Genomic DNA, 8,179 nt, shown 5'->3' on the forward strand with positions numbered 1-8,179 from the left:
GGGATTAACGAGGAGGAACCAGCAGTGAGAGGAGAACAGGTGTATGAGTACTGGGACAATGAATGCTGGAACAAAGGACCAGGGCTGATTAGTTAACAGCTTGCAGGTGTGATGAGAGAGAGTGAAAAAGCGGCACAGGGAGTGAGGGAGAGTGCACTGGGAACAAGGAAATGAACCTAACACTAAAGAATGAAGAAACATAATTAAACTAGAAAGGACTGAACCAAAAGAAAACAGAAAGAGGCTGATCTAATCAAAATCAGAACAAATAACAAGTCACAACTTAAGAACCCAAAACAGCCTCAGACCTGGACACATTCTCCTGATTCTTAGTTTGAATGGAGGGGTGTGTTTGTGTTTGTGGTTACTCTTCCTAGAAGATAGGCTTTGTTTATCTAATCTCAACACATCCGTTTAAACCGTAGGGCCCGTTTAAACTGGTTTTTATTCGGTTTCAGACTTATACATTATGAAATTTGTCAAAAACGTTTTCAGCTTCAAAAGTCAAGATAACTCTATGTAACCCCAATTAAAAAAGAATTGTGTTCCTTTCCCTGGAGTCAGAGTTGGAGCAGTTAATTTAAAAACATTACAGTCCTCAGTTTTCAGCCTGTGTCATGATGGTAAATCTCATTCAATCTGCAAATAAGTTCTCAGATTTCTTCAAACTGATTTGGACAAAAGAACAGTTCTCTCATGCATATTTCCTAAAATGAATACTTTTCCACTTTAAGTTGTCTTCTGAAATACAAGCAAATTCATTTTCATTTATTTAGCTTGGCTTTATTCAGTTTGTTGCAAAAACATCGTCTCAGGAAAACATTATTTACCACAGCAGTCTCTTAATTACAGTGGTCACAGTGGTTGAGCTTTGAGTATAAAACTACCAGAGAGGCAGAGAAGGTCATGACAAACAGGCACAGTTAAGGCCAAATATATTCATACCCCAGGCAAAAGTTTTTCATCCTGACTGGAATGTGGTAAATAATGTGAAGGGAGCTAAAGATTAGGGGAATGACCTGGAGACCTGGAATCATTACCAAAAACATAACTGGAAAAATGCAAAACCTAGCATTTTTGGTCTAATTTCTAGTGCAAATATCTTACTACATTTAAGACAAAACTAACTCATAATTAACTTTTCATCAAGATATAAGAACTTTTTAGAGTCAATTATTCTTTGATGTTTGTAAAAAAAAAAAGTACTAGTTCCTTTGGCAGATTATTTCACTTATAACAAGACATTTTTTATAAGTCTGCCATAAAAGCTAGTAGTTTTTCATGAATATTAATAATTTATTTACTTAAAACAAGCACCTCTATCTTGCTGAAAAGTTACTTATGAGTCAGTTTTGACTTATTCCAATTGCACTAAGATATTTGCACGATAAACTAGACCAAAAAAACTTAGTAAGATTTTGTGTTTTTGCATCGAAATCGTCAACCTGCTGGTGGAAACAAGCAGGCAGAAGCCAGAACTTAAAGGAAGGGTTTTATTGTTGCAATGCAATAAAGATGTTCCATTATTGCAGATGCTCTCTGAATAATACTTGACAAGACATTTTTTTAAAATTACTCTGGCTTTGGAAAATTATTTTTTCAAAATTGATTCTACTTAAACGTTTTGTTACTTTTGGAGTGATGTCTGTCTCATTCTCTATCAGAAAAAAACCTACATTGAAATCTGCCAGGGATATGAACCATTTTGGCTGTAACTGCACCTCTAAGGTAGGAACCTCATTTCTCAATGATATTAGAGGACTCAGACACCAGTTTGCCGTCATTGGTCTCAATGGTTTTGACAATGACATTTTTCTTGGTGGTGGTGGTGCTGTAGCCGCCAGCGGAGCTGCTGCCGCTGAAGTCGATTCTGCCGTAGCCTCCGCTGGAGTAGCTGCCGTATCCGCTGGAGTAACTGCCACTCATACTATCCTTGGGGACGCCGCTGTAACTTGCTGTTGAGCATCAAGTCAGGCATTAGCAAACGAGGCAGAATGTAACCTGTGTTGAGCCTTCCGGTCCATTTTCAGACAACTTACTGCTCTGCTTGGAGATGCTGATGGCCTTTATGCCGCTTGCCAGTCTGTCCTCCTCTCCCTCCAGCAGCTTCCTGTAGGTGGCGATCTCAATGTCCAAAGCCAGCTTGACGTTCATCAGGTCCTGGTACTCTCTGATCTGGCGGGCCATGTCCTGCTTGGCTCTATGCAGTGCCTGCTCCAGCTCCTTGATGCGGGTCTTGGCGTCCTTCACCGCAAGCTCGCCGCGCTCCTCAGCCTCTGTAATCTGTGCCTCCAGGTTGGTGCACTAACAAGCAATTAATTAAATAGTAAAGTCATCTCAACAGTTTTGGATGTGATGGTACAAATATTGAGAAGGGAACTCCTGTACAATATTGAGAAAATGCTTCTCTATACCTGTCCTTTGATGGCGTCAATTTCTGCTGTGAGTCTCTGGATCGTGCGGTTGAGTTCAGCAATCTCTGTTTTGGTAGCTCGCAAGTCATCTCCGTATCTGTTGGCAGAGGTTTGCATCTCTTCGTACTGAATGAGGGTCAAAGGAAAGAAGGTCTTATGAATGCAGCTCTAGCTGAGCCTGTGAAGCAATAAATACTTTTTGAGTTATTGAGTACCTTCGTCTTGTACCACGTCTCTGCCTCTGCACGGGTGCGGTTGGCGATATCCTCATACTGCGCCCTGACCTCAGCGACCACAGCATCCATATCCAGGTTGCGCCTGTTGTCCATCTCCACAATGACTGAGGTGTCCTTGATCTGGCTCTGGAGCTCACGCAGTTCCTGGGGAAATTTGACCAACAGGCAAGATCTGTCTTCAGATGTTTAGCTATTCCTTCACTCTAGTTTGCAATAATGGTAAATGTAATACATTATTTTGTAGATTAAAGGTAAAACTATCAGAATCAGTGTTATGGCTTTGGAATGTTAAACAAGCAAAAGATATTCAAGGCTGTAACAGTCTTGTGTCTTGAAGATCTTGTGCCGCCTGGACGTCAGAGCAACTGGGTCATAGGTATAAATAGTGATGGGCACTGCTAGCTAAAAAGGTAGGTGTGCTAAGCACAAATAAAAAACATTAATTCTACTAACGCTAAAGCACAGCATCAAGGTGGTATTGAGCAAAAGCTAATGCCAATGCTAACATAATTTCAAATGATCTCTGACTTTGAAAGACTACAAGTTTCTAGCACCAATTTAACATTATAATCTACATTCTATTGTGCATGTCTTCTCTGTTGCCTGTGTGTTGTTTGAAATAAAGCTACTGGGGGAAGAAAAAGAGAGAACATGAGATGAAAGCTAAACCTTGCTAGTATCCACACTTGGAACTGGTTTCCTTTAGAATCTATTAATTATTTGAAATTCAAATAACTTTGAGCAAATTTTGCAAGGATGAACGTCACTGCACAGACTTTTCAGAGATGGCACAGGACCCGGGTCAGCCAAAAACAAACTTCATCCAACGAAGGAGAAATATGATGCAAATATCAAATAAATGCATTGACAGAAATTACAAAAACAAAATGGATGCTGAAGGGATTAAAGGTGGAAAAATTCACAAAATTAACAGAAACTAGAAAAGTTGGAGCTGTACCTCCTCGTAGATCGACCTGAGGAAGTTGAGCTCGTCCGTCAGACTGTCCAGCTTCACTTCCAGCTCAATCTTGTTCATGTAGGCCTCATCCACATCCTGGAAGACATGTGCTCTTTAGAAGGTGATATAAAAAAAGAAATTGGCTTTCTTTTGCTTCTGATGAGAAGGTAAAGACCAAATGATGGCAGTTAACAAGTTAACTTTAAGTGTCCAGTCTCTACCTTCTTGACAAGGACAAAGTCGTTCTCACACTCCGTGCGCTTGTTGAGTTCATCTTCATACCTGAGAAGGGAAAGATGTTCAGAAGTGATTTTGAATATTCAGAAAAGTTTTGTCTCAAACACCCTGATGAACTTAGCAGCACTTCACTTGTTCTTGAAGTCCTCCACCAGGCCCTGCATGTTGTGCAGCTCGCCCTCCAGTTTGATCTTGTCGTTGCCGAGCCCGTCCAGCTGTTTGCGCAGGTTGGAGATGTAGGCCTCAAACATCGCGCTGATGTTGGAGTGGATGGTGGTCTGTTCCTGGAGCAGGCTCCATTTGGTCTCCAGCATTTTGTTCTGCTGCTCCAGGAAACGGACCTAATTATAAGACAGACATAAAAAAAAAAACAATCAAATTTTAGGTCATTTCATCAATTTCCCACAAGATCTTGCAAATAAAGTTAGCATGATTTTGTTTCTTTGTCTTGTATTTAATATTTTCTTATGAAATGGAAATCTAGTAAAACCTTCTTTAAAGGTGATGTTTAAGTAAACAGGTTTTTCACTAAATCTAGACAAATTAACTTCTATGACAACAAAGTAAAAACAGAAGGAATCTCTAAGATGGCTAATATTTTTCACATTCTTGCTTATCTGTAGAATCAAATGACAAAGCTGTTGTCTTGTCAGTGACATACTGTTGGAACATTATAGTAGTTTTTTTAATCCCATGTTGGACCTCAGTATTTAGTTTGACCTGCAGAAAGCCCAATGGGTCAATAATCTGTTTCTGTCAAGGAAAGCGGATGGGAGAGACCTCTGAGTATTAATATTGGGAGATGAGTAGGAGCAATAAAAATTAAATGATATGTGTCATTATGAAGTACAGCATGTTATTGTTTAGGCACACCATCAGAAAATGATTAATCTAAAATGTCTATTTGGTGTCTGTGACAAAAAATTCTGATTAGAATGTCTTTGGTTATTAAGAGTGTAGCATCATTAAAACGGAAAATGAGTGAGATTGGCTAATTGTCCTTTGATTGTATTTAAATTGTAAATGACAGGTCAAATGCAAAAAAATAATATTATGTTCACTGATCATTAAATGGATCAAAAGTGACAAATGTAACTTTTTTCGGTCTGTAAACACGTCATATTGTTTTGCACCTTCTAGATTTGGAAGAATCAAATCAAAAGGGGGGGATGTCCGCTTTGATGCTGAAACTATGATAATCTTTTAATCTTCTTCCAGACAGAAAAAGGTGCCACCTCATATAAAGCCATATCATTTAAAAGGGGTGTATTCTAATCTCCTTTTTTATAGTAGGTAGTTAAAAAAGGCGGCGATGAAGGAAGAGTCCCTTAATCCTTCTCCTGTATAGCTTCCTCTTTTTCAACGGGGATGGACAAAAAAAAAAGGTGTGGCAAAGTTCTGTCTCCCGAGTGCAGAAGGGTAAATATGTAACTGCATATTATAGGTTTTGATAAGAGAAGATCAGAAAGACAGCTGAGGCAACTCAAAGGCAACTGAAAGATTACGGGTGATATTTTTACTGCAGAACTAGTTTGTAGTAAAAGAGTAATAGTGAGAACAGATACGCCACTCAGAGACACTCAGAGACGCTGCCTTTTGACATTCAAAATTTAACGAGTTACTATAGTGCTGCGTTGAACTTGAGAAAATGCAGACAATAAAGTGAATCAGACAGATAACACAATCTATGGGTGAAATTTATGTCCCGTTATCTTTGTTTAATCGTTGTTCTGGGTGGAGGAGAGTTGATACCCTGCCACTAAGCGGCCATTGACCAGGACATAAAACCAGTCGGCGTTCTTTAAATATTAACCCTGCACCACTGACATCTCAGAGGGTTTTGTCCAATTAAATTAGATGAACAACTTGTCACCCTTGAACCAATTGAGAACCAATTGAGTTGCGACTCGGTGGACATCAAGGGTGGAAGTCAGCACCCTCCTATCACCGTTAAAGATATGAATACTTAAATGTTGTCAAAGGAGAACAGCATTTAGTTTGTAAAGCTAACTCATATAGATCCCACTGTACGTTGCTGCTAATGCCTCTATCAGTATGATCTCTACATCAGGTTTGAAACAGACACTATGTTAGAAACTAAGATGTTCAAAACATTGTACATATTCCTTCTCAGCATCATTGTGTAAACGCATTGTCTATAGTTGTGTTTCTATTACAAATTTTGCCCAAAACTTTGTCCATCAAAAAAAACATAGTTTGGCAAAAAATCTATTAAAATCACAAGAATAAGTTTGTTCATGTGTCATTAAAATCGTGCCGCACCATCCTCCTCCAACTACTTCCTGTCGTCTTCTTCATGGTTTGTGGCATCAGTAACATCTAATTGTTGACCACTTGATTTGTACGATGTGAAAAAAGTGTTTCCATTGCAGTTTTGTGAAATAAACCTATTTCAATATGGACAAAACTTTTCATTGAAAAACAAGACACAGAAAGACAACTAAAGGCATTCCAGCTTTCTACGAACCTTACCTGATGAGACCTGATCACAATACACTGGGTTATTCAGTCGTTATCAAGACTGTAAAAAGTGTAGGTGTAGGTCTCCTGGACATTTTAGATAACTTCAATGCGAGGAAAGGTTCTAGCACAGCAATCTGGGGCAATCTGTCTGGAAGAATTCAGGTATGCAATCAACCATGGATAGTTGTTTTATCCCAGAACATTGCTTATTTGAACTTCTCCTTGAATGTGAGGTCACAGCTGGGTTCATCAAAGGAACATGATGGATACAAGAGAGCTAGACCATTGAAGGACCTCCAAATGGATAAAAGTCGAAGAAGTAGAGAAGTGGAAACACACTTTTGTGAAACACCAAGACCCTATTCTATACAGCTATTGTCTTAGATAAATGTCTAGAAACTTTACCAAAAAAAAAGCAATTCATCAGAACCAGTGGAGGGCATGTTTGCAACTTTTCAATAAGACGTACAAAGCCAGAGATGTTGTAACAACCCAAACCTGGACTTTCTTCAACCCAGGTCTTTAGACTCACTTGGCTCTACTTTGCATTGTTGTTTGGTATTTGTAAGCTGGAGCAGTACCGGAAGCCAGATCGGACACTTCTGAGCTGTTACAGAATAGGGTGGAGCTGTATAATTATCTTCGATGTTTTACTGTGGCAATGATAAGCAATGGGAGTGATTTTGTGTGTGTTACATTGTAGCCTAGTACTAATGCAGTGAAACATCCACTTTAGAGTTAGCAGAAAAGACTAGGGCCAAGGTGTGCCTTAAGATTAGGTTAAAGTTCAGGACAAATTGAGTTACCAAAATGAATGGAAGTTGATACAATGTCCTGATGCGGTTAGAGATACAAACTCGTGTTTGCAATAGGAGGAAATGATGACCATTAATCAAAGAAGAACTTACACAATTGGAAATAAATCCAATGTGATGGACATGAGGTTCTCAATCCAGTGTTGCATAACATCATCAAGGTTGTAAAACAGCCTTTACAATCTGTAACTCAACCTTGGACTATACTGCAGCAATTCCTGACAATCTCTTACCTTGTCAATGAAGGAGGCAAAGCGGTTGTTGAGGCCCTTGATCTGGTCTTTCTCTTTGGTGCGGACGACTTGGATTGTGGGGTCAATCTCAAGGTTCAGAGGGGCCAGAAGACTCTTGTTCACGCTGACGGCAGTGATGGGGGCCATGCCCCCTCCAAAGCCCATACCCAAGCCTCCTGCACCACCCATGCTAGAGCTGACACTGTACGCAGAGCTGCTGGTCATTCCTGCGCCTCCATAGCCACTTCCGTAGGATTGGTAGGACCTACGGGAGCTGAAGCCTCCAGCAGGTCCAGCGTAGGAGCTGCTGCTGAAGTTTCCAGGAGAAGAGCCCCTGTAGGAGGTGGTTTTGACCCTGAAAGACATTTCGCAGGCTAATTTTTTAAGCAAGGAAATGGAATTAGGATGTCAGGCAGGCAGACCAGTGAAGGGCAGAGACCAAAGTGGGACAGACAGAGGGAACTCTATGGTATAGTTTATAACCCTGCCTCTGCTGAGGGAGGGGACCTAACTATACCTTTGGACCTCTGGGTTTATTATTCAGCCATAATAATCACCTCCTCTTTTTATAGACCTCTATGACTGATACAGAAATCTATCCAAGGAATGTCAAACACTTTTTTTCTCTCTGTCTCTCTATTTGAATCCTCTTCAGATCAATCTTTTTTAATAATCACACATCTTACATGTATTACAATGAATCCAAAAGTTATAATAATATGATTTTCAATTCAGCTGAAAAGTGTAATACATCAAGATGGTACCTATATGTCACCAAAAATGTAACAAAACAAAAAAAAGA

General features: G+C 39.7%; 1 protein-coding gene across 1 annotated transcript; it reads right to left on the reverse strand.

Moving 5' to 3' along the window:
- Positions 1 to 761: 761 nt before the first annotated feature.
- Positions 762 to 7,839, reverse strand: LOC102233494 (keratin, type II cytoskeletal 8-like). The gene is made up of 8 exons (XM_005800913.2): positions 7,378 to 7,839; positions 3,978 to 4,186; positions 3,830 to 3,890; positions 3,609 to 3,704; positions 2,630 to 2,794; positions 2,415 to 2,540; positions 2,040 to 2,304; positions 762 to 1,955 (listed from the first exon to the last, which is right to left on the reverse strand). The coding sequence occupies exons 1-8, from the start codon at positions 7,741 to 7,743 to the stop codon at positions 1,738 to 1,740; spliced, it is 1,506 nt and encodes a 501-aa protein (XP_005800970.1). The 5' UTR covers positions 7,744 to 7,839; the 3' UTR covers positions 762 to 1,737.
- Positions 7,840 to 8,179: the final 340 nt, after the last annotated feature.

Source organism: Xiphophorus maculatus, chromosome 1, assembly GCF_002775205.1.
Source record: "Xiphophorus maculatus strain JP 163 A chromosome 1, X_maculatus-5.0-male, whole genome shotgun sequence".
Lineage (NCBI taxonomy): Eukaryota > Metazoa > Chordata > Actinopteri > Cyprinodontiformes > Poeciliidae > Xiphophorus > Xiphophorus maculatus.

What these genes read in the sequence shown, in the direction of transcription:
- LOC102233494 (XM_005800913.2), bottom strand. Translation starts at nt 7,743, where the DNA reads ATGTCTTTCAGGGTCAAAACCACCTCCTACAGGGGCTCTTCTCCTGGA. An exon ending in AGACGTGGTACAAGACGAAG is followed by an intron (nt 2,541 to 2,629) that starts GTACTCAATAAC and finishes ACCCTCATTCAG; the next exon opens with TACGAAGAGATGCAAACCTC. An exon ending in TTGACGCCATCAAAGGACAG is followed by an intron (nt 2,305 to 2,414) that starts GTATAGAGAAGC and finishes ATTGCTTGTTAG; the next exon opens with TGCACCAACCTGGAGGCACA.